The sequence below is a fragment of the Cydia fagiglandana genome, chromosome 17, assembly GCF_963556715.1.
Source record: "Cydia fagiglandana chromosome 17, ilCydFagi1.1, whole genome shotgun sequence".
Classification (NCBI taxonomy): domain Eukaryota; kingdom Metazoa; phylum Arthropoda; class Insecta; order Lepidoptera; family Tortricidae; genus Cydia; species Cydia fagiglandana.
Window position 1 is genome coordinate 9,037,654 of NC_085948.1, and position 25,515 is coordinate 9,063,168.

Here is a 25,515-nt window from a genome sequence, read left to right on the forward strand (position 1 = left end):
TTTTTCAATCTGATTGACATTTATTATGACATTTGTCACGAACAGTCAGCTCGGACGTCCCGGTCAGCTCGGATAGTGCTGGGCAGTACTCGAGCCCTTACAGTCCTCTGCTTGAAGACTGAGTTGAGTTTTCAGACTCTTATAATTAAGTTTAATTTCGAGTTCTTTTCAACTAGATAGAGACCCAAGTCTCTTGTAGAGACTTAAGTACTTTTCAGAGAACTCTCGTTTTTTTTTATAAAAAATCGAAATACATTGTCTCTATGTATAATTTGTAGATAAGATGCGTACAGAAATCATACAATTACGATTAATTTATTTACTGTTATATAAGAAATACTTACAAAATTGTTCACGGCATCTTTATTTGAAGGCTCCAGTTCTTTTGAGTTGCTCTTAAAAAAGACTACAAAGGACTCGACTTGGAAGAAGTTTTAAAAGCGCAGTCTTGTAAAAAGGAGCTGTTCTTCTAGCGTGAGTCAGTGAGTCAATTCAGACTCAAAGGACTCGAGTTTCTACAAATACTAGAGGCTCGCACATTGCTCGGACAGCACTAGTGTTAATGTAATAAACGGGTGGCCCTGACGCCCCGGCCCCGGAACGGTGCGGTCACGGTGGCGCTCCTGACAGCTCCTGTGTCGGCTCGCTCCGGCCCGCCCCGGCCCGGCCACGGCCCGGTCTAGCGTGAGTCATCCTTAAAGCTGACGCAGATCTGCTTCCACACTGTCTCCCCAGTGGTACTTGGGCCGACCTACCGGGCGGCCACCAGTCGGTCTTCCCAGGTATGCCCTCTTGGTAGCCCGATCCTCTCCTATTCTTAATAGGTGACCGAACCAGCGTAGTCTGTGGGATTTCGTTTCGCCGATGATATTGGGTCCAGCCACCAACTCCTCGATTTCGGGGTTCTCCCGTATCCTCCACGTGCCGTTGTCTCTTTTGATAGGTCCCAGGATCTTGCGAAAGATCTTTTTTTCCGCTACGAGGAGCTGACTTTCCTCTTTTTGTGTTAGTGTTCAGGCCTCGCACTCATACATAAGGATTGGTCGGATAACGGTCTTATACAGGGTGTAATTTTTTACGTGATACAAAATATGTTTATCTAACTCCATAAACAACTAGCAATTGAATGCTCCTACTCTCGTTGAAATCAGACAATTTTTTTTTTAATTTTTTTATTTTTTTTCGTGATATTTTTTGTACTTTTAAACGATATTATGATATTAAAACAGCTTTATAAGATATTTAAAATGTAAAGTAAACTAAATTACTTTTCAAAGTAGCATAAATCACAAAAAATGTTTAATGACTTGTGATTTACGCTACTTTGAAAAGTAATTTAGTTCACTTTACATTTTAAAGCTGTTTTAATATCATAATATCCTTTAAAAGTACAAAAAATATCACGAAAAAAAATAAAAAAATTAAAAATAAAATTGTCTGATTTCAACGAGAGTAGGAGCATTCAATTGCTAGTTGTTTATGGAGTTAGAAAAACATATTTTGTATCACGTAAAAAATTACACCCTGTATATCCTTAACTTAGTATTTCTGCTGAGAAGCCTGGACATCAACACTTTATGGAGGGCTGCGCTGCATCGCATGGCGTTTTAGATGCGAATATTGATCTCCTCCTATCCCCAACATGGAGACTTCCGCGCTGAACTCGTGTATTTTTGTAGCGCTTCATGTATTCAGTTTTTGACTGGTTAATCCTGTGACCTATCCTAGGGGCCTCTCTCTCCAAGACACTGGCTGCCTGTACTACTTCATCGCGGCTTTCCCCTAATAAAGCCAGGTCGTCCGCGTACCCTATCACTTTGTGCTTGCCGCTCAATTCCAGCCTTATGTCCAACGTTAACACTTTTAGGACAACATGTTCAAGGGCTAAGTTGAAGAGCATGGGTGATAAGGCATCTCCCTGCTTTAGGCCGGTCATCACCTCGAATTCCTCGGTCAGCTCACCGCCTACCCTGACACGCATCCTACACTCTTTTGTTGCTGTACTACTAGTTTTCAAGGGATATTCAAATTTACAAGAATGGCATACGGAGCGTCCCTATCTATGCTGTCATAGGCCTTAGTGAAGTCCAAAAAAAAAGAGTGAACGCTTTGGGCGTACTCCCACTTCTTTTTCATAATCTCTTTGAGCAAGGAAATCTGGTCCGTCGTGCTGCGGTTTCTGCGGAAACCACATTGGTAATCCCCAAGGATTCTTTCAGAATATGGTTCCAGCCTATTGAGCATTACGTTGGACAAAACTTTCTACGCTGTAGTGAGTAAAGCGACTCCTCGATAGTTTGAGCATCTCTTTTTCGAGCCTTTTTTGTGGACTGGACAGATGACACTGACGGTAAATAACTGATCGCATCTAAACTCTGTCACTTAAACTGGATCTTAATCTGTTACAAATGTAACCAGTCGAAGAAAACGTACTCATATACCATTGCTCTGTTGAACAAAGTATTGTTTTAGGAAATATATATATATATATATATATACATATATATATATATATATGTACAACATAATTTTGGCTTGTAGCCAATTCGCAATTAGACATAAATCGATATAACATAACATTTATAAATTTCCCGAAATTTCGATATTTTCCCGGGAATTTTGTCTCCAGTTCCGATACTGGCTGAAAGTGCCCGTTCCCGGGAATTCTCGAGAAAAATCAGTCTCGGGAATTCCCGGGAGCATGCCCTAATTCCGATCTAAATAAGTTTTTATTTCTTTATATTTCGTCAATCATTTTTTGAGCTTTGTTGGAAACTCTCTTGTTGGAAACTGATGAAGACTTGTCGTTTTTCCTGGGTTTCCAAAGCCACACAAGTCTTTAATAAAAATAACTTGTAAAACGGTATGACCTCATTAGAAGTCTTGAATAGCCCAGTAGTTCAATGGAGCTAACAATTTCTTCATGTTTTCATTTCTCTGGAACTTATTGGAAACTCGATGAATTCATCTGTTGATTATTTAGAAATTCGTAATTTGCGAATTAAGTTCATGAATGTTTTTTTACAACTAGTTTTTCTCCCCTGAAGAAGTTAGATAATATTGTTTATAAAATGCTTTACAAGCGGCCATCTCAATTTAAATGTTTAGTATTTGCTATATAAGTATAAAATAGGGGAAAGCGAGCACTACGAACGTGCCAGGTATCCTACTAGTAAGCGAATGGTAATGGTGCGTAGAAAGTACAGGGTACGTAAGAAATGATGCGTCTAATTCGGCCAAGTCCGCGTACAATGTGGTACAAAGCGTAGTAATTAGGAAATAATAAGCACTGAGAGCAAACGTGTGTTGTGGCTCCATTCAACGCGTAATGAGGTTGATGCGCCTTTGTTGGCACGAGCTAATCAAGCCGTAACATTTGCTTATGAGATTGTTGGCGTAACCCGTAATCTAGACAAGAAATTGCACTTGTTACGAAATAGCGCATAAAACATATTAAAAGGGTGATTCCAATTAGTTTTTAATGTCTATGATAAAAATTATCAAGCGATTGATAAATTACTGTCAATGAACTCATAAACCTAAATGCATATTCAGGACTTATACAGTAAAACAACGCAATATTAGGTATATTCGTATAGATATAATACCGCGCGATTGAAGCTCGTACTAGGGGGTTACCGTCGACGTTATGAATTAATAAACCCACCAGAACGATCTAGTATCTTGGCAGCATTACTGTAATATGAAGTCTAGCTTGTTAAAGCATTCCACGTTTAGACTATCTACCTACTTGTATATTACCAGCAATATATTTTCGGTGATAAGGGTATTAAATTCGCCTCTGTGGTTTGAAAACGCTTGCTAAGGTGCTTGAGTGTTCTGGCCACTATCGATGTAGTAAAGGCTTTCCTGATATGCATTCACTCAACATGATAATGCACTTGCACCACGAACTAGTAAGTATGAAACATTATTAATATATACCTACTTAATTATTAAAAAAGGGTTAACACCACGCGGTGCCCAGCTTGAGTGTACTTGACATGTTCTACATCAATTTGTATTTTGCTTAGGCCCACTTCCACCATTCCACTAACCCGGGGTTAATCGGTTAAAACTGGAGCAGCCATGGTTACCCATACTATTTGACACTAGGTTAACGGTTTAACCGCTTAACCCCGGGTTAGTGGGATGGTGCAAGTGGGCCTTAGGTACCTATATAGGTTTCCGTACAAAGTTAAACTTGCCCGACAACTTACAGAAGTTCTGGAATTCATCAGAACAAGCCAGGATACCCACAACCTCCGGTTTTAAAGTCGCACACCGGAACCACACGGTTTAATATTTGATTGCGTTGCTGAAACCTCTTGCTATCCATATGGTCCCTTTGTTATTGGAAGTTTCGTAAACGTTTACTGTTGCATTGGAGCCGAAGTTTGTATAAAACAAACAAACAAAGAAGATCACACGGTACATTGCGCTAAGGATAAACTGACGCAAGTGCGTATTTAATAGGAACGCATTTGTTGTGTTGCGCAAGCAGAAGACCTTTCATGGGAATTTTCATAAGTACTGTTTGACTTTGACGCCGACTGGTTAAAGTTCAGATATGGTTTTTGTAATAGAGTGGGTTGCCATCATGCCAGAAGGCGTATTCTGACTATGGTAATAGGTTATGATTTAAATCTGGATTTCTTTTGGATATGTCAGTGTCATAATTATTAGTGACCTTCCTGATTGATTATATGTCACTTATGGTTGGTTAATGCTTACAAAACATTTTCAATTCCTAAATTTAAATATCAAACTCTGTAGTACATTATAACAATTAGTGCGTTAAGAACACTCGTTATACTTATCGTGAATTTATATTAAGTACCTAGTGTTGTGTACATTACTGCATTCTTTGGAAGTCGTAAATTATGTGGCGCCCGGGCGGGAAGCGTGGGCGCATTGTAAGTGACATTCTAGACATTATCTAATTTGCCCGGATCATTTTGGTTTTCTGTAACATTGTAAGTTCCAGTAAAACATATATTTGTACAAGTATGTCAATGTAATACTAATTAAAACTACTAGTCCGTAACTAGTCGATATTTCATGCATCCGCTCGCGTGCTACCCTCAATTTCAGTGACGATTTTAACTTCAACTTGGCCTTGTTTTCCACTCATATTTATTAAATACAGCACTACCTACAAATACACTTCAGAGCAAAGAAAAAGACTGATACTTTTTTAATATCAATTCAGTAAAATGTGTACCTACCCTATTTTTTCTCTACTAATAATTCCTTTTTTAGTATCCAGGCATAGTCTAATAAAACATGGTCTTCTCTTCTCAGAGTGACACAAGCTTACGTCACAATAACATGGCCGCTATATATAGCGCTATCGCATATTATCATAATTATAGCGCTGTCGCATGATGACGCAGCCTTGTGTCAGTCACGTGACCACGAAAAGACGGGAAGAGAGTACCAGGCGGAGTATATTATTATACCATGGTATCCAGGCACTAAACCTTAGTGGACGGCCTGTAGGTATATTAAAGTACGGGCTCCGACTGTACTAGTATACCACCAACACGTGTACCGTTGAATATTTCGATAGCATCTTGAGGAGTGGCTCCAGCATCGAGAATAGAACATATTTCCACGTCGGCGCCAAACAATAGCCAATTTCCTCCTAACTACTAATTAGCCGGGTTTGTAAACAATGACTTTTTGTTAATAATAACACACCGAGATAAAACGCGTTACAATATTTGTACATATCAAGTATTTTGAAACTTGATAGATGATGTAGTAAGTTTTGAAACAATAACGTTTATGAATCTAAATATTTTTTTAGAGAATCAATGTTTTACTGTTTAAAGATTTGTTTGATAAGCAAGTAAACAGTGTTACTGGAGTGGAATTTAAAAAAGAGAGCAAGCTGATTAAGGTTGCAACGCTCATTTAACGCTCCGATAAACGCAATCACGGCGGGATCTAGGAAAAGCTCGAGTTCTCGTATTTACAACACCTTTGGAAATTGTACTTCAATCAAATCCGACGTCGGGATATAATGTATTTCCTGTCAAGATATTAAGGAATATGGATTATTGTTTATACACGGTTTATACACCTATAAGTGCTCATTTATTTTTCCTAGTCGGATGTAGAAAGACGTAAAAAGTCGATGCATCAACGTGTTATATTGGTATACCTATATCGAATTTTTAGGTCTTAATTTTATGTTTGTTTTCTGTTTGTCATACTATGCCTTACTGATACAATAGCGCTTCAGTGTTCTTAACTTGCGGGGAAGCTATGTTAAAGTAATAATTTTGAACGAAAAAAAAAATATCTTTTTATCTTTTTCGTCGCGGGTAATATCTGACAATATTTAGTGAAATTATAACATTTCCCCGACAAAACGCTAAGATAATCCTAATTTGGAGACAAACAAACGAGCCCAGATAAATCCGGGACGTTGCTTCAACTGCTCCCTTCATTCAGTCTTTGTTGCTGAAATAAATGTTGCAATTCAAACTAGAAGTCGCTGCCGAGGAGACAGCAAAATTGAGCACATTCAGAGTACCTAAATCTTAATAATTATTTATATATTTTTACAACGGTTAATAATATACTGCTGCAGACCATATTTATTATACATGGTTAATTAGTTACCTGTAAATTATTTTGAAAAAGAGTGTTAGAAGGCTTCTATAAGGTGCAGTGGGGCTATGGCTAAAAATATGTTTTCGCTAATATGTACATATACATACAGGCACTCTAGTTAATAATGTAAAACATGGAAGATATTTCGATTAGTTGTAATTTCCCATCAGTCGAAATTGAATAGGTTTGCTTATTCTTAAAATTCCTAACAATGGCAATGGCAAACTCCGAGCCACACTCCACCTTCCACCGACACCTTCGTCTCTGAAACGACCTAACGCCTCGGCAATATCGCTACAACTAATGAACAATGATATCCTGTTTAAAAAAAGCATATTTCTTTGGTATATTTCCGTCACTTACGACCTTGTGTAGAGAAAAGTGTACGAACATTTAACGGATTTGAGAGTATCGTTAGAGAATCTATTGTAGTCTTGTTATAAATTTTTTGTTTTATTATCCCCAGTTCGCTTTGTCGTATACATTTCATACAAATTAATTTCTTTTGTTATGTTATAAATTCTGGTGTTTTCTTATCGAGAATTAAGAGTTTTAATTTAAACGAAAACAAGCTGTCCTAAATTAATTCCGGTTTTAAAATTAAAATGGTTTACAATTCGTAAATTTAGTGATAGTTTTAATCAAAATCAATTCGTAATCGTGAGAAGCAACATTCAAAATTTCTAAATTTCCAAAGCACACAATATACACATGTATTACTTAAAAGGGGCACGGAACAAAGTTACCAATGACTGACACTATCAGCAACCAGTAAACGTTTTCACTGTACGTTATGCTAATAATGCCCCGCCGTCAACAACCTCACCTAGTTTCAGGACATTCAAAACCGAAAGGTTTACTCGCGTGCCAACCGATGACAGATGAAAGCGACCTTTGTTCTTCGTTTGAATGCTTTGTGACTTCATTTACATGTCTCTTGAAAGCTTGAGTTTATTAAATGCTATTCTCTATATTGGTTTAAGCACAGTCCCTTAAAATTTTTTTAACCACTTTCAATCTTTTGGTATTCGTTGCGACCTCTTTAGGATCGTTGGCATTTGTCAATGGCGTAATTCTTTAGTTTCATTCATGAATAGCATTTGCTTGTTTGTAACCTAGTTTGCATAAACTTGTAAATAATGTCCAACAAATAGAATAGGTTTATCAAATTGTCAACAATCTATTCATAAGCGTTAAAATTCTCAATTCATTAATCAGCTTCTAAATATCACTTTGTAGAATTATGATAACGGTAATAAAATAGTCCATATTACGTAAGTCTGAACGCTTTGTACTGCCCCATAATTTGCTACTTTCAATCTTAGTTCAGGCGACCAACACACTATCAATTATTAGAATTAAGATGTCAAACACTATACATATTATTTTGTTTTGCTATAATTTTATCTTTAAGTATCTCATTTCTTTCATCTTATTGTCCTGTGTATGTGTGCTTTTTGGAATAAATGTGTCTTCCTTCTTCTTCTTCTTTTTCTTCATAATATAACTTACCTAAAGACTTAAGGCACTGAATTTATCTGCGTAGTCTTTCGAGGCTTTGTTAACGTAGTGACATACGCGTCTTTGCGATTGTACTTGTAGATAAAGCTTATCTCTTATCCCATATTGTTTGTAAGCAGATAATGCTGTTACAATACAGTTTTCAGGGCTAAAGTGTACATACGTGGAGGGATACTGGTACAGGTGTTCGTAACTATTAATCTTCATTTTGTCTTGCATTGTTAATCGTATACCTAAAGTTGGTTTTATGTATGGATATAGAGATAAATACGAGTAAGTATGTACACTAGTATTGGAGATATTATTTAACAAAATACACGAAATCGAGTGGTCGAAATTCAAAAATCGGCCCCCTGTGCGAACAATATAACAAGCAAAATAGCTGCGTTTCCATTTAGTTTTAAATTTAACAAATAAATTAAATCAAACATTCGCTTACGATAGTGCAATATATCGAATGATGCCGCCGCGAAGCACATCGATGCAATTTACTTTCCATCACAAACTAATCACCGGTGCAGCAACGTCGAGTCCCCTCCACATTCGATAGCTTGCCAAATATTTGGTCAACTAAACCTCGAATCGCCTCAAGATTCCTATAATTGCAGAAAATCAAAGTTCAATACAGATTTGATTAAACCTTCACAAAGAGCAATTCGTTATTTCAAAATCAAATTTTATTTATCAAAGCTAAAATAAATCTGTTTGAATGGACTCGATAAATTCAAAAACCATTCATCCGGCACATCGTAATTTCGCTTTGATGTGACCATTCATTTTCCAATATTTATTTAAAAACGGCCCGATGCTTTGTGTAAACGTTACATTGTAATAATAAACTCAGAATAGATATCCGTTGGGCCAAATATACATTTCCTGAAATTCTCATGCTGTGTGCATCCATGTGCATTAAGAGACAATATAGATCATTGTATTCTAAATAGTTAAGTATTCTAAATAGGATACTATAAGGATAAGTTCAAATATACGCAAACTTAAAGTGCCTTAGTGTGGATGTGGGCTTGGTTGTTTAAAATCCACTTGTGGTTTAACTATCCGCATATGAGCGAACATCGCTTACGCAAAATAAAGTCATAATAAATGAAATAAAATTAATATATCGCTGCAAATATTTAATTTTATTTGATGCAATATGAAGCTCTATTTACACTAAGTATATTGTTGAAAATTTATCGAAACAGTCTGGTTATATGTATACTTAAACAAAATTAATTTTAGCTTTCATGGCAAATACATCAAAATAAGAATCTAAAGTTTACTCCTTCATACCGTTCATCCAACCAACCAACAGGCACTAATTTCACCTAATTGCAAATGGAAGTGTTTACTCGATAAATGTTTCCTTTCTGGAATCATGTGAAAAGAGGTGAAAACGCTCGAATATTTTAACTTTGACGTCAATAGTTTTTACGCGCAAAATTTACGTGACACTTGTGTTTGTTTTCAGGGTACTATTGATCCGCTCTGTCTTACCATTCTAATGAGGACGCAGCGAAATAATTTCGTGTCGCTTACAGCGGCCATTAAAAGTTGTGGTGTCTTGATGAGCCGTTAATGCGAGAGGCGTGTTTCGGGGCTGTATTTATAGAACCGGGGTTTGATGGATCGATTCGATTGCTTGTGTTTTCAGTTACAACAATGAGATGGTTATGTTTTATTAAGAATTTCTAAGATAAACTAATTGAAGCATTTGTTTCCTCTTCGGCAGCCATATGTGGGTTTGTATTAACCGTCGGTTCGTCGTCGGGTGTATATTTTTAATTAATAAACAATCATCGCGAGCCTTATCCTTTCTCTAGGATGTTATAATTTTCTTTTATTCCCTTTAATGAGTAAGTGAATTCGTCCTAGCAAGCTAGTATTTATCATAAATATTAGGTACGTTTCATTTTTCACCAGCAAAAGCAATGTTGATTTTATTTCCTGTATTGAAACAACAACTAAGCAGTGGAATCAGATTAATGCTGTACGCACAAGTATCACTGAAGCCGCACAAACAACTGACACTCGATAGGTGTTTGAAAATCCTACTTTACGGATGTATGTACTTCGTAATGATTTAAGTACCTAATCAGTTTTGCGTAACCTCAATTAATTTATTGCATGTTTCAAAATGCTGATGTTTGAATAATGAATATTTTACAGACCGTATTTAGTTACTGAAATAAGACTTCTTTTATGAGTTACCGGTTCATTGATAAACATGAGCTAGCGTAATATCAAAACATAATTACATGATTTTGTGGATATCATTCTACACAGGAGTAAATTTAGAATTAGATTTACGAGACGTGTCAGTACCTACTTATATTAAGGAAATGTTTGCCATACCCTATTAGGGTCCATGAGATACTATTATTTTGTAACAACTTGTTTTTTACCATGGTGCAATAAACGATATTCTATTCTATTCTATTCTATTCTGCTACTTTCATTAGACAAATAACTTTAGCTAAACTCGTAGGTACACGTTTTATTACCGAATTAGATTGCAACTTTAAATCTCGAAAATAGATCCGGAAATATAAATGTTATCAAAACTGTCATATCTGAAATTATAGGACATTTGACAAGCTTCTGTGTTCTGTATAAATTAGTTTTATGTCATCATTATGCCATGCAGTGATCAAACAGTCCTAGTTAATACAAAAATATTTTTGCTTTCAAAACTTTATGAGAGTAAAACAAACTAGTCCTCGTCAGAGATTAGTTTTTTTATATTGGTATGATATTTCCGTTCAGAATGGTGTCGCGCTTGAAGCCTATCGAGCCTCTTTTCATCGTCCGATGAATACCACCCTACTGAAAAATAGACGTTTAATATACCGTTATATCTGGCCGTAACGCCTTTTCAGCCTAGCAAAATACACGTACCGACAATCGATCACCGTCCTATTCCATTCTTTGAACTCTCTAAAATTTTCCGTAAAACATCGATTGTCATTCGAACCGTTGAAAAGTTCTTTCAACTCTATCGATCCGGAATCAATCGATCCATTTCCTACGTAATGAAAATGTATTGCTTTTAAAACATTTTTAAATTAACTTCCAAGTCCGAATGTTTACGAGGCTTATGTTTACGTGAGATATTTGATTTCAGTGGGAGGGGAAAACATGCTTCTAACATCAGATTAATTTGATCAAAGTTAAAACGGCTTGAGCGTTTTCGACGGCACTTGTTTCGGCGCGCTGTCAACAGCTCGACTAATGCTTCCGTCGGATTCCAATTTTGAACTTTTGATGGTGTTTATGGGCGCCGCGCTAAATTTATCGATTTATGGAAGTCAATATAGCACTCGATTTAAGCAATATTACTACTGCTTTCGAGTTCATTTACTCCACCTGTTCTTTTGCGCACTCAAGCGGTAAATTACTCGAAAATTTGTAACAATTTTGTGGGCCGGACTGGGCAGAGTGATAAAAATTGTTTTGTTTTCGAATTACGTGAATGGAACTGCGACGAATTTCAATTTACTTGTGGTTTCGCGATAGTTTTGAACGCTATCGAATGGTTGTATCCAATTCTCGTACAAATTGAAGTATGGCGGCAGTTTCGCGGTAGTTTTCAATGGCCCGGTACAGTTAGAATGAAAAGCAACAATAATGGGATCCCACGGTTTGAGGTGAACGGACGAAGCGCCGTCACGCTTACTTGCGTCTCCGACTGTACTTTGAGATTAGACTTATTGCTTCCTTTCCTACACAACGAGACGTTGGAACAATGTGAGAGATTCACGTTACGATTTATTCATTCGATAGCTGCAAGCGATTCACACTCGTGGCTGAGGCGAAACGAGGCAACATTGTACAAAATGTGCGAAGAATAATGGCTCGAGTTAGTATTTATTTCGTAAATAGTACGATAGTGATTAAAGTACGCTAAGTCCTCTTATTTATCCGCTCATATAGAATTGCGAAAGGAACATGAGTGACTAATGTTTTGAAAAACCACAAATAAGCTTGGACAATTTTTTATCTTCCTCGTCTGCGTTTTTTTTGTAACTCTACCTAATTCGTAATTCTCACACTTATCGGCTGAGACGATAAACACACGTAGCTGTGTGGCACCGTCCGCCGCGGAACGGCGGAGGCTTGGCGCCCTGTGTGCAGTCTAGACGGATTACCTACATCGTGATACAAAATTTCAACCCGCTCCACCATGTGTCGCCGCGGCGGGCGCCACACCGCTTCGAGGTTTCTTCCCCTGATGTTTCCCACACTTGCAAGTTCCACAACTCGTTCTAAAACGTATTTCCTTCTTCCCCAGGTGTCGCGGATCGAGAACCGCCGTACCGTGTCGCTTGGCGACCGGCTGCCGTACGGCACGGACCCGCGCGTGCCGCCGGCGCACGGCACGGTGGCGCCCGCGTCGCCCGGCGCGGCGGCGGCGCAGCGGAAAGTCGCCCTCGCATGTCAGGCCAGCAGGAGGTTGCTGGAAGATACGCTCGCTAAGCCTGGTAAGGATTGTCTTGTATTTGATTGGTTAGTGGAACAATTCTCGTTAAAGAAAATTAATAATTTGTCATTTGACACAAGATTTATTAAATATTGTGTCAAATATATAGCTCCTTAAGTCCGGGTGACTGGACTGTGAAAATAAAATGAAACTCCTAAAATCAAGTAGTTCATAGAACAAAAATTGATACAAGTAAAAATATTATAAGGAGCGTTGTTAGTTTTATCATATGGGAAAACCAGTCATTCAAATGGTGAATAAATGAAACAAAAGCATTTATAACGCATTTAATCGGCTTCATTCTACGAAAAAGTTATGCTGACTAACCTCTGTCTGATCAGATGGTTGTTGAAGAAAACAGTATCTTTTTCTTCAACAACCATACCATCAAGCACATAACATAACAAAATTGTAATATTCACATAAGTTACCTTTTAATTTTCTCAGGTTTTACCTAGTTTTTATCTTCCTAATTTAGGTTTATTAAATACAGCTCAATCTCGTAGTCTCTTTTTACTTAGCTCTCGCAATTTTGTCTAACCTTTCTTAAATTTTAATTGAACCCTTTCTTAAATTAAAAATTGTGTTGTAGAACTAGGTATTGTGTTTTTTTAATAGTATGTATGTATGTATGTATGTATGTCACTTTATTGCACATAAACAGGTTTACATAGTTTAATAGTTTAATAGTGTAGTGTAGTGTAGTGTGTGTAGTTTAGTAGTGTAATAGTTTGTTTTTTTAACCCTTATCTTGGCAAGGCTCAAAATATCTTAAATATAAACTTTTTTTTAGTTTTTTGTCACCTATTGAGCATACTAGACTATTAAAAAATAAGAAAAAAAATCCAGGATTTTCCAGTTTCGGAAAATCATATGTATCATATTTGATACAATGCCAATAACTCGACAAAATAGTTACCTAATTTTTAGAAGAAAAATGAAGATTTTAATAAAAATGAAACATGTAATGCAACAGATATTAGCATGTACTGCTAATTAAACGCAATCTAAAGCATCAGATGACTATTAAACCTGTAAAAATAAATTATATCTACGAATACCTGATCACATGGGCGGAAAATTAGATCCCGTAAAGTTTCAAAAAAGTCGTCAGCAAAAAGTTGAGTAAAATATGAAAAGTAAACAAATAATTAAAAGTAAAAAAAAAATACTTTTTTTTTTTACTTTGGGGCCATTTTTGCCATACACATATTTTTCCGTGCTACGGGCTACGGCGTAGCAATAATGCTACAGCGTACGAATATATAGTTAAATAACATCTAATACTTAAAAAAAAACAAAGTTTAATAACTAAATAATACGACAACTAATATCAAATAGTTGAAGCATGTTTTGTAACCCCACAAAAATAAAACAAATAAAAAATCATGTAAAAATATTTTGACGATAACTTGGCAATGTATTAAATGTAATACAATCCTTTCGATATATACATTTCTGAGTTCTTGGCAGTGTATCAAATATAATACATAACAGTTTCATGTAAGGTTCTATGTATTAAATGTTTTTAAATTCGAAGGCATTGTAAATATGTATGCACTAAGAGACAGTAAAGATATCAAAATGTAGATTATGGAAAAATATATACTAACATAAGAAATAAATGCAAAACTTCCAGTACGAACCGAAATCTATAGTTTCCGCGGCGCGATGTTGATTATTACTATTTAATTTACAATGACACTCGTGTCAATTATTTTTTTATATAAGTAAGGGGGGTAGCTCGACATATTGATGGCAGAATTATTGTGTTAGGTAATAAAGTGAACCTGCTAGATTTTTTTAAGTTCCATGTATCACGGGTGTTACGATGCCAAGATAAGGGTTAATAATTGCCAAGTGATTGATGTTATTTGGCAACCTAATTTAAAAAAAAAACATAATTAACGTCCACTCGACTATCTCATAATAACAACGTGAAGTGTCTTATTTAAATTCTTTGAAAACTTATAACTCATAAAGGGAGCCTTGACCCAGGTGGGGCATTCATTTCAAAAAGGGTATAAGTCTTATACAAATAACTCAGGACTTCGCCCTCATTAATGTAGACTACGACATTTGGCTACTAATGGCATTCCAAGTAAAACGTGGTAAAACGCTTGTTATGAGATATTGCTCTCATTTCGCAATTCTCTCGTGAGAGGTTTTGTTCGAGCTAATGAAGAAAATGTAAAGTTGTTCTTATAAAAGAATTTGTTCTTTAAATATTTTAAGAGTGTTATTTTGAATACAATTCCCGTTTAGTATAGTCTCTATAATATTTTTAGAAATTGACATACTTATATGTATGTTTAATATGCACATTTATATATAAACTACCTATTATTTATATCATCTACCACATAACTATTTTCTTTACTTTAAGGCTAAAGTATTAGCTACTTTTTGATAGATATGATAGCATTTAAACAATAAAAATGTATTTTTAGTGAAGACAAAGAATTAATTAATAGCTATTTATAAAAAGATCTGACTAGATTTTATTAATAAACTCTGATGTCCTTAGTCCTTACTAAAAGTAAAATATTATAAGATTTCGAGGTAAATCAACCTTGTTCAAATACGACTGTAGGTATCATTACGGTAAGGGACAGGTAGATGACTAATCTCAGAGTCAAGGCTAACTGTAATGCCAACTCAAAAGTTTTTTTTCGACAAATTGCTGGTACATTTTTCTAGTCTTTGTTGCTATGTTGTCTAAATGGTATTTTTAAACTTAATATAAGCATGTAGCTTCAAGTTTACTGATACGAGGTTTCTAAGAATACCTAGTGCGTGCTACTAACAAAATATAAAACGCCTTGATATAAAATCCAGCCTCATACTTTATTAAATATTAAATTAATATGATATCTCTAGATTGATCTACAACGGAATAATTATGATTAGAATCATTTATTTCAAATTTTAACGAATAACTGCCGGGGCATGGCGTCCACTACTTGAATAAAGATGAGATATCTAATTAAAATTCATAGAATAAACGTCCAGAGTAAAGCGCCGAAATAATGAAACAACTATACTTGCCGACCGCCTCTGTCCCAAAAGGCAGATAATTTATATAAAAGTCCTAATTTTAGCTCTAGGTATTTTTTCCATCAACTCTTTTAACACCTAATACAAGCGTCAAGACCATTTACTATAAGATATCGTGCCGGCAATAATTAAAGTTGTGAAATATTGATATTCAACTCATAAGTTACGTATATTATGATATGACAAATCGAATCCGTAATTCATTCAAAAGAGTCATAGTTCAAGTGTTACCAATTATGTTCGTTTGATGTAGCATCTTAGAGTTGAACAAACTTAATATATCTAAATATAGAATACCTCCAATGCGTTCTTGGAGTTATTTTCACTCGCCGCAAAAAGAATCCGACGTCAAAGATGAAAACAAATCTCCAGTGGCATTGCCACCGTCACAGACAAAGTAAATGCTAATTTAGTAGATAGTAAAAAGAACTAGTCTCAAGCTAGCGACGCTAGTTAACTGATTAATACATTAATTTAATTAAAAGGATACTGCATATCTTGGGAAATCATGGTGTGGCTTTGCTCTCGAATTCGAGCTAGCTTCACCACTGACAGTGTAGCCTAGGTATGCATGGCTAACCGTAGTTTACATTGAAAAGCTTATTTGATACTGTTGAAACTGTGTTTTAGAATAAACTAAGGTGCACTAAAGAGCCGTTGCGGCAGGGAATTCAATTTAAAAATGGGCCGCTTAGAAGCGTGCTCGCGAATACAATGCTTCTGAGACGTCTAAGCATTTAAGAATGCCCGGAACAAATGCAAACGTTTGTCTTGTTTTGTTTGAGTGTCTTGCTGTTTGTTTATCTTAGTGTTGTACCACGCTAGGCTAGACTAAAGCGCAGACGAAGTAAAGATACCTACATATATACTATATTATTTTATGCTGTATCAATTCTTGCTTACATTCAGGGACCGTATAACCGGTTTTATTAAATACCTGTATATAAACTGTCAAACGAATACCGGTTAAAATGTTATACCTATATTCGAATTAGAGGTATTGCTGTCATTCCGTTTTTGTCTTTATCGCTAAACTACACTAATTGACATAATGAAATACCGGTATTCATTAATACCTCAATAATAACAGGTATTCAGTATACCGGTAATGGTTATCGTATTTAATACCGGTATTCATTGCACTTGATCAAAGAGTAACCAAAAACTTTGTGACAAGAGGTTAAAGTTGTTGTTAAGTCCTCATGCTAATATTGATCGCAGTACAAGCGAAATATTTCATAATTTAACCACGAGCGTAGCAAGTGGTTCGAAATTGCGACCGTTTCAAAGCACGAGGTTAATGAATGAATTAATGAAAAGAATTAACCCCAGAAAACATATCCATATGAAATATGAACGCCGCGCCGGCGCGCCGCCGCCGCCATCAAAATTTTCGCGCCGCCGCCGCCGCCAAAATTTTCGCGTCGCCGCTGCCGACACTGCGCTATCGCCGTGGCATCGGCGTGACCTTGTTAGATACTAGAGTCTGTCTAAGCTAACTTTGCACCGATTTGAACAGAACAAAGTGAGGGAGTGTTATTATAATATAAACGTCATATTTTCATAGAAATTTGACATTAACGATGATATTTACACACGTTGTCGTTGCAAATGCTATGCAGATTAGTTTGATCGGGAATTTATTGCTTTTATATAAGGTGCTAACAAATTACAGCTTGGCAAAAAAGAGTAGAAATTAAAAAGTGGCAACACTGTAGTGTCGTCCCGTTTTCTTATATAAATTGGTTTGAAAGGGACGACACTACAATGTTGCCACTTTTTAATTTCTACTCTTTTTTGCCAAGCTGTAGGTATCGATATTTTAAGAGATGGTACTTTATATAAAAACAGTTAACTTAAAATAGAAATCAAGAAAACTTTTCATATCATATTTTTGTTTTATTTACCGAACAAAAAAATAAATTAAAATTATATTAATAAAATTAATTAAAAATAATCATTACGTGCATTTAACCACATAAAGAAAAAATACATAGAGTGCTCATGCTCACTCCATACATCAGTTTTGGTACCAAAAATACTATTCTTTTCGTAGTCAACATTAGTATCGAGTAACGGAATTATCAGTACTGCTACTTGACAATAGATGTTGCACCGACCGAAAAGTCTAATGCTCAACAACTTTCAGCTAATATTAAACAAGGATTAACTGGAACTTATTTTCAACTCCTTCTGCTTTAATATTAGTTGTAAATAGTTGTTCAATACAATTTTCGTGAGTCGCGACATTTGAGACATCTAGTATCAAGTAGCGGTACGGATAATTCCGCTACTCGATGCTAAATGTCAATTACGAAAATAATAGTCTTTTTGGTACCAAAACTGATGTATGGAGTGAGCACTCTATGCTTACTATATTTGTCTATGATTTAACTGACAAGATGTTTAACACTTTCTGTTTTGCCAACAATTGTTTGTGTTAAATGTCATTATCATCAACGTGTCATTTCATTTATCAACGTGAAGTGGCCAGTTAAAAAGAGGTCTCATTTAATAATCTCATTAACAGGGTGTTTTTACGTAGCAAATTTGTTTTCCAATTTTCTCAAAGAACATCATAAAACCTAAATGTTTCATACTTAAATATACTCCAGGAGTCGAGTATTATCAGCTGTAAAAATATTGGTAGCTAATTTGTTAGCACCTTATATTAAGTTCGGATATATAACTTTTTTGGCTAATATATATTAGACTGCATGCTTTCTCTTGTCTATGCTTAAGCTAAACATGTGGCAGTAGTTAGCGATTCGGTGGCCAGGCAATGTCAATGAATAAGAAATAGGTGATATGGAGTCTAACCTAATACGTCTATTCCAGAACATATCCTCAACAATTGAATGTAAAGGTATGAGCACGATAGTTGAAGTCACGCACACAACAACAAAATCATGTAATGACAGTGAGATTTTGAAATTAATATTCTTTTTAGGCTTCCGTATTTCGTACCAATATCAAGTTGATATCAACTGTAAAAAAGTTTCTTGAAGGTTTTTTTTATAGGCTTTTAATATCGTACGTTTAAGTCGCATTCACTCATTGATTCATTCATACTATTTTTGCGATTAGTAGGTACTCTGTGCGAGCAGTGTGTGTAATCATTCACCTCTCCTGGCGATACGTACTTATAATAACTATTATATTTGACTATAGCTACCCGCACTGACTTCGCACGGATAACACAAAACCTTAACAAATTGTACACCTAAACTAAAGCTTCCTCAAAAATCTTTCTATTGATAGCTGAAATCCGCATGAAAATCAGTTGAGTAGGTTCTGAGTTCATCGTGAACATACATTCATATAGTTACAGACAGACGCGGCGGGAGACTTTGTTTTATAAGGTGTAGTGAATTAGTGATAAATTCAATTAACAGTAACCTCACAATATAAAGATGTTCATTGTGCTGCTTATCTACAGTTCATGGCATGAAAAACTTTTTTCCTACCATAATTCAATAAATAATCCTTGAAATTAAAAGGTTTGAATTCTCTTCGCATAAACCAAGTTTTCAAGGCTACGCCGCCGATTCGCCGCCACCGCCAACCAATTTTGACCGGCGAACCGTCGCCGGCTAAATGCCTATCGGGCGGCGCTAGACGTGCGCGCCGGTCGAAAATAATTGGGCAACGGCGCGCCACCAAAAAATCCACGGCGGCGGCGTGGAATTTTTCAACTTTTCAATATTAAGACGTATAATGAAAAGTCATGCTTAACCCTTAAATCGACAAGGGAAAAAAATCTTAAAAAACTGTGTTAGTATCATTTTTTCGGTGTTATTATCTTATTAGGTATGTGGTTCTTTATTGTAGAAAAATCATGAAAAAAATCTATTTATAATAGTTTCGAAAAAAACATAGGTATGACAAATATGTTGGATGTTGCCAGGTTCGGTGTAAATAAAAAGATACGCTGCATAATGAAAAGACGTCTAGTATTTTGGACGTTGCCGAATATACAGTACTTTATATGCATAAGGTTTTTTTTTTGTCAATATCATGTTTTTTTTTAAATTATTATAGAATAATTGCTTTTAATTACAAATACACTTACTGATAATGTCAACTTATGTTATGAACTAAAGTAAAACCTACTATTTTTATATTTTTCCAAAAAGTTTATAGCTCGTAGGTGGTAAAATTTTACCAGTCATTGGCGTCATTTTATTAACATTAAATCAAACTTAGCGGGGTATCGTAGGATGCAGCAACATCTGAACAATGGTATACAATAATGCATGTAATTTTATCAATATTTTCGTAAGAACTTTCTTAAATGAAATCGGGTCTGTCTCTTGATGTCTTGATGAACGCACAGGAAAAAAAATCCGTAATAATATTTTTTTATCTATTTGGTTCATTACGTTGTAATAAGACAAATAATGACTTAGTATGGTGTTGGTGCGACATAAAATAGTAGAAATTAAATTATATAACCAGAAAAATTCCGTAAGTACGTAATTATTGCCATTTTTAAGTAAGTATTTTACGTCAAAAATGTGAGAGTTACGTAGGAAGTGGCGCCCGCAATAATTTTCAACTATTTCTTATCGGACTATAACCTATTACATATTTTAACGCTGCATAATACTGTCTTATAAAAAAATATTCGGCGCGAATTTTAAACTACCGGCGGCGGCGGCGGCGCGCGTACTCCTTATGGCGGCGGCGCGCACGTCTAATCAGCGCTCATATCTTTGAGATTATAAACTACATACATAATAAAATACAATTAAATCAACAATTAAAAAACAATTAAAAGAATCAAATGAACGCTATTAAAAATGTATTCGTCAAAATCATCACCTAACAGCTAATTTCACCAGCAACATGAAAACGGGCATTCTAAGATCCGAATCTTAAGTATTTACAACTTTACAAGCGGGCCGGACAACGTCCTTGACGAGTAGCGAAGGAACGAATCGTGGTACTACTACAACCGGTATTGGCACTTACTTATTACCGGTAATAGCTTTAGGAGTAAAGTATCAAATAGTGGTATTTGTTGTCAATTGGCTAAACCGATAACACTATTGAATACCGGTATTCGAATACCTCTATTCGGAGCTTAAGTGATATAAATACCCAAATTCAAATTACACCGGTTATACCTCAATAATAACCTGTAGTCAGAATACCGGTAACGGTCCCTGCTTACATTATAGCTAAATGTGTTTTCTGGATGCAATTCTTTTCGCCAGTTGTAATACTTTCTACAGCGCCTTTGAAATCAAAGTTAAAAAACACATTTAACTGATTTGCAAGACCGAAGTGATCCCATAACTGTTCCGTGAACAAAGTTTTGCAAGGAACACTAAATAGAGCATCGCTATTTATCATTTTGAAAAAAAAATCTCATAAGTTTGTACTTTGTAAGATGAGCTCTAACTTGATATTACCTAAGCTTCGTTATAGTTCCACCCTAATACATAATCCCTACATCTCATCTAAGCTGAACAATAGCTTCATCACACAAAATAACAAACATTTAGCTTCAGAAACTCGTGCTGCGAGGCTATGCATCCCCTTTATGAAAGTGGACACCGAACAAAGGCTGGGACGGACCATTATGGAGAGCCTGTAAAAATATCCTGGACAATGAGACTGTTTGAGCAGTCTCTCTAGTTTTAACATACCTTGTTTCACGTACGCATTTTTTTTAAATATTCCGTTTCAACGTCCTGATTTTATCGGCTTTCTTGATCAGGATACAAGAAATTTAAATATAGAGAAAAATAGTCATCGAAGTAGCTTTCAATTTTCAATGCAGTTTGTGCGGTACTTTCAGTACAAAATAAATAAGCATCGTAAGAAAGTATGTACCTATATCTTTCTCAAAAGTTGTGTTTAGAAAAGTAACATGTATCAACAAATTAATGGGAAGGTGATTAAAAATTCGACCTTCGTTTTGTACGATAGAACCTATAAAGTAAATAACAAAAAATTTGCTTCTTCTAAGACACATCAATGGCAATGGCAACCTTGGTCATAGAACTTACTCGTAGTTTGTTTTCTGACGTTTGCGTTTACAGTGTGTGAAGATGCAAAAAAACGAATAGCCATCGTGACTTCCTCTTTGAGAAGGATCTTTTTTTTAAAACCTAATACGTATTTTGTGAGCATTTGTAATAAGTCTACTTACTATTGGTAGGAAAAAATATTCCTTAAGTTACTCAGCAACTTGACTTCTATACCTACTTAGTTAATGCTGATGGATTACGGCCGAATTATGGATGGTATACTTTGGCTATTTATAAACCACTAAAGTTTTGTAAGTAACTTTATATTATATCAGTTAAGCAGTAAGGCAAGGCAAGACTGACGAATATTCTGTTGTCAGCGATTTCATCAAAGCATTTTAATCGTTGATTGATTATTAGGTAGCTAAGTGCTTGATCTATGACTGTCGACAGATAGGTCGCACAAAATAATGAGCCGTCAACAGTTAAGAACATTGACTAATAATCTCTAATTTAAACGGGAACTTTCTTAGCGGAAACTTGCATCAGAATTTTCCATAATTTTTGGAAATTTTGAGAATGTTCTACAACTTGCACATTGCTACGCACAAAAAATTAATCAATCGCACCTTGCTCCAGGAACCCCACCGACGATAGTCCAGCCCCCCAATGGAGGGTACTGGGTGGACGGCGTGGACGAGACTCCTGACGAGGATCACGAGCCGCGCTCGCAGCCCGGCACGCCGCGGCAGGCCGGCCGCCGCCACAACATCGACACCGACGACATCGCCAAGTACTACAGGAGATTCTTCCTAGGCAAGGTAAGGACGAACTGTCTAGTATTATAGTAAAGCTCTGTTTTCCTATGATAGCCGTGCCGTCACATAGCGGCCGTCTCCATACAAAATAATACGGCTAAATACGGATGGAGCAGTATTTTGTATGGAGACGTCCGCTATATGACGGCACCGATATCCAAAGAAACCAGAGTTTAACCAGGGGTACTGGGAGGTATGGATATTAGACAAGATATTGGATATTGGATATTATATTAGTCAAGCTTGAGCTTCGGTCTCACTAGAGTCGCAGGCACGGGTCGCACCACAACATTACCATAGAATGAAATCCCAGTCATGCGTTCTGTAATAGTCACTTGTCACGCTGCTTCTTTTTTATCTTCTTTTGCGTAACAATGTACAGTATGATCAAATTCGTATTAGCAAAGTCCGATAACTTTTGAGGCGCTATGGAGTGTAAGAAATAAGTAAAAAACAGATCGAAACATCGTGCGTCAAATCACGTTTCAGAAAAGGTTCAATCTTTTGACAAAACGCCGCAATTGCATCAGATAAAGAGTACGGAAAATCACGATTTAATTGCTTTCGTGACTAACAACGCGCACTTTCTTCGAGTGGTCAGGCGGGAGTAAAAAGACGTATTACGAAACGGGCACCCAACCAGGATATGATGGAACTGGTTATGTTTGCGCGTCGATGCCGTTAAACGTTCAAGATAATTTGGTAGTGTTTTACGCGGACCATCTGCCTTGACATTTGCGCGCCAAGCAGTCTGCGGGGAGCAAATAAAACAGACTGTTGCCAACTGTTCGCCATGCCAAGTTCGAAGCTTTTTTGGCTTTCCGTTATGTGGTATTTCATAATTTCGGGGCAAAACAATGTGGTATTTACACACGGAAACAATGTGGTAATACTTGTACGGAAGAATCCGTGTAATGCTTACGCGAAAGGAAATAAATCAGTAGATATCAGTAGGTATCTCTTAGTTGTTTTTGTGATAATTGTTGGTCCGCACGAACAGAAAGTAATCAAACCGTAAATCTACGTTAAGGTATCGTATTATTCGTAATGTTTATGAATGAGTGAGATAGTTGGGTAAGTAATCATTAAGATAAGGATTATAAAATTACAATTGCTTTAGTTTCATAATCAACAGTAAATCCATACTGTGTCAGTTCATTACGAGGAAGACTGAAAGGACTTATGTAAAATTATGACCTTTATTCAGTTTCCCTTGACATTAAATTGTCATTGCTAATTATGTATAAAACACACTATCATATCCTCCTAAGAGCATATCCAGTGAAATTGGACTTTGACTTGATATTTTTATAAATTAATTTTGAATTCTTAATTATGTTAGGCAACACACTAGAGACACGTTTGTCCTTTAATAATTGAATTAGTAGGTACTTAGGTGCATCAATTTAAATTTCAGTTCAAGCATACCCATTTTTGCGTGTAAATAATACAGCTTAGAACCCAAGGGAGTTCCCGTTAAGGTCAATGTCGTTTCGTCAATGTCATTGTGTCAGTCTGATCGGTGTATTCCCAGAGGCAACTACCGTGTTGTTTGTTACTACATACTAGTATCTACGTACAGTTACCTGACCACCGACTTTGACTTGTCAAAGTATGGAAGAGCCACAAAAAAACGTTTGTCCTTTAATAAATGAATTAGTAGGTACTTAGGTGCATCAATTTAAATTTCAGTTCAAGCATACCCATTTTTGCGTGTAAATAATACAGCTTAGAATCCAAGGGAGTTCCCGTTAAGGTCAATGTCATTTCGTCAATGTCACTGTGTCAGTCTGATCGGTGTATTCCCAGAGGCAACTACAGTGTTGTTTGTTACTACATACTAGTATCTACGTACACTTACCTGATCACCGACTTTTGACTTGTCAAAGTATGGAAGAGCCACAAAAAAAACTTTAGCGGCGCTGTGCACTTTTTGTGATGGGGAAAAAATTTTAAACTCGCGACAGGTCACGTGGCCGTAAGATTCGTAAGACGTAAAACGGACACGTGACCTGATCGAAAAACTGTTAAAATGTCATTGAGTTTCACTTCTACCGGCGCTCCCGGAGTGCAACCCGTTTTTTTAGGGTTCCGTACCCAAAGGGTAAAACGGGACCCTATTACTAAGACTTCGCTGTCCGTCCGTCCGTCCGTCCGTCCGTCCGTCTGTCACCAGGCTGTATCTCACGAACCGTGATATCTAGACAGTTGAAATTTTCACAGATGATGTATTTCTGTTGCCGCTATAACAACAAATACTAAAAACAGAATAAAATAAAGATTTAAATGGGGCTCCCATACAACAAACGTGATTTTTGACCAAAGTTAAGCAACGTCGGGAGTGGTCAGTACTTGGATGGGTGACCGTCTTTTTTTGCTTTTTTTTTTCATAGAAATAGCCTTGCAAATTCTTCAGTTCAGAGGGTTGATGTTAGGAATTGTACTGGAACTGGAAGAATTGCACCGTCTTCTTTAGTACTAACGGATCCAACTCATATACAATTCAGTTTTCAATTTCGTCTGAATACTACTGAGACGTGTTGCAAAGTTATGTTCACTTTTCTAAGTTTATGAGTTCTAAGTAGGTAATTTATGCAATTTCTTCGCTTTGCTGCAAAGAACCGTCTTGGCTCTTAATAAATTAGCAGGAATTATATGGATTATTAATATTATTATAGAGTGTTATTTATACATATAATGTTGTTGATACTGATACACGTATTAATGCCATACAGCAAAAGCTTTTGCATCGAATCGTTCAAATTCAAAATTACAAAAGAAAATATAGGTCCCTACTTAAAATTTTATCGCGTAGTTTAGTGGTAAATACTAACTTTTTTGCACCAAACAGTTTTGCATTATACAATACAAGATACATGTTTGGTATAGGTATTAGGTACCTAATCTATATATATAAATGCAAGTGTCCTGACTGACTGATTCATCAACGCAGAGCCGAAACTACAAAAGCCAGAAAGTTGAAATTTGCACACCAGGTTGCATTTATAAAGTATATAAGAGATAAGAAGCGATTTTGAAA

General features: G+C 36.1%; 1 protein-coding gene across 8 annotated transcripts in view; it reads left to right on the top strand.

Annotated features, from left to right (window-relative positions):
• Positions 1 to 25,515, top strand: part of LOC134672385 (rap1 GTPase-activating protein 1) — a 457,452-nt gene that overhangs the window by 403,841 nt on the left and 28,096 nt on the right. For all 8 annotated transcript variants that reach the window (XM_063530251.1, XM_063530250.1, XM_063530253.1 and 5 more), the window contains 2 exons: positions 12,434 to 12,623; positions 22,297 to 22,478. In XM_063530251.1, coding sequence (XP_063386321.1) covers positions 12,434 to 12,623; positions 22,297 to 22,478 — 372 coding nt within the window. The remainder of the gene's footprint in view (positions 1 to 12,433; positions 12,624 to 22,296; positions 22,479 to 25,515) is intronic.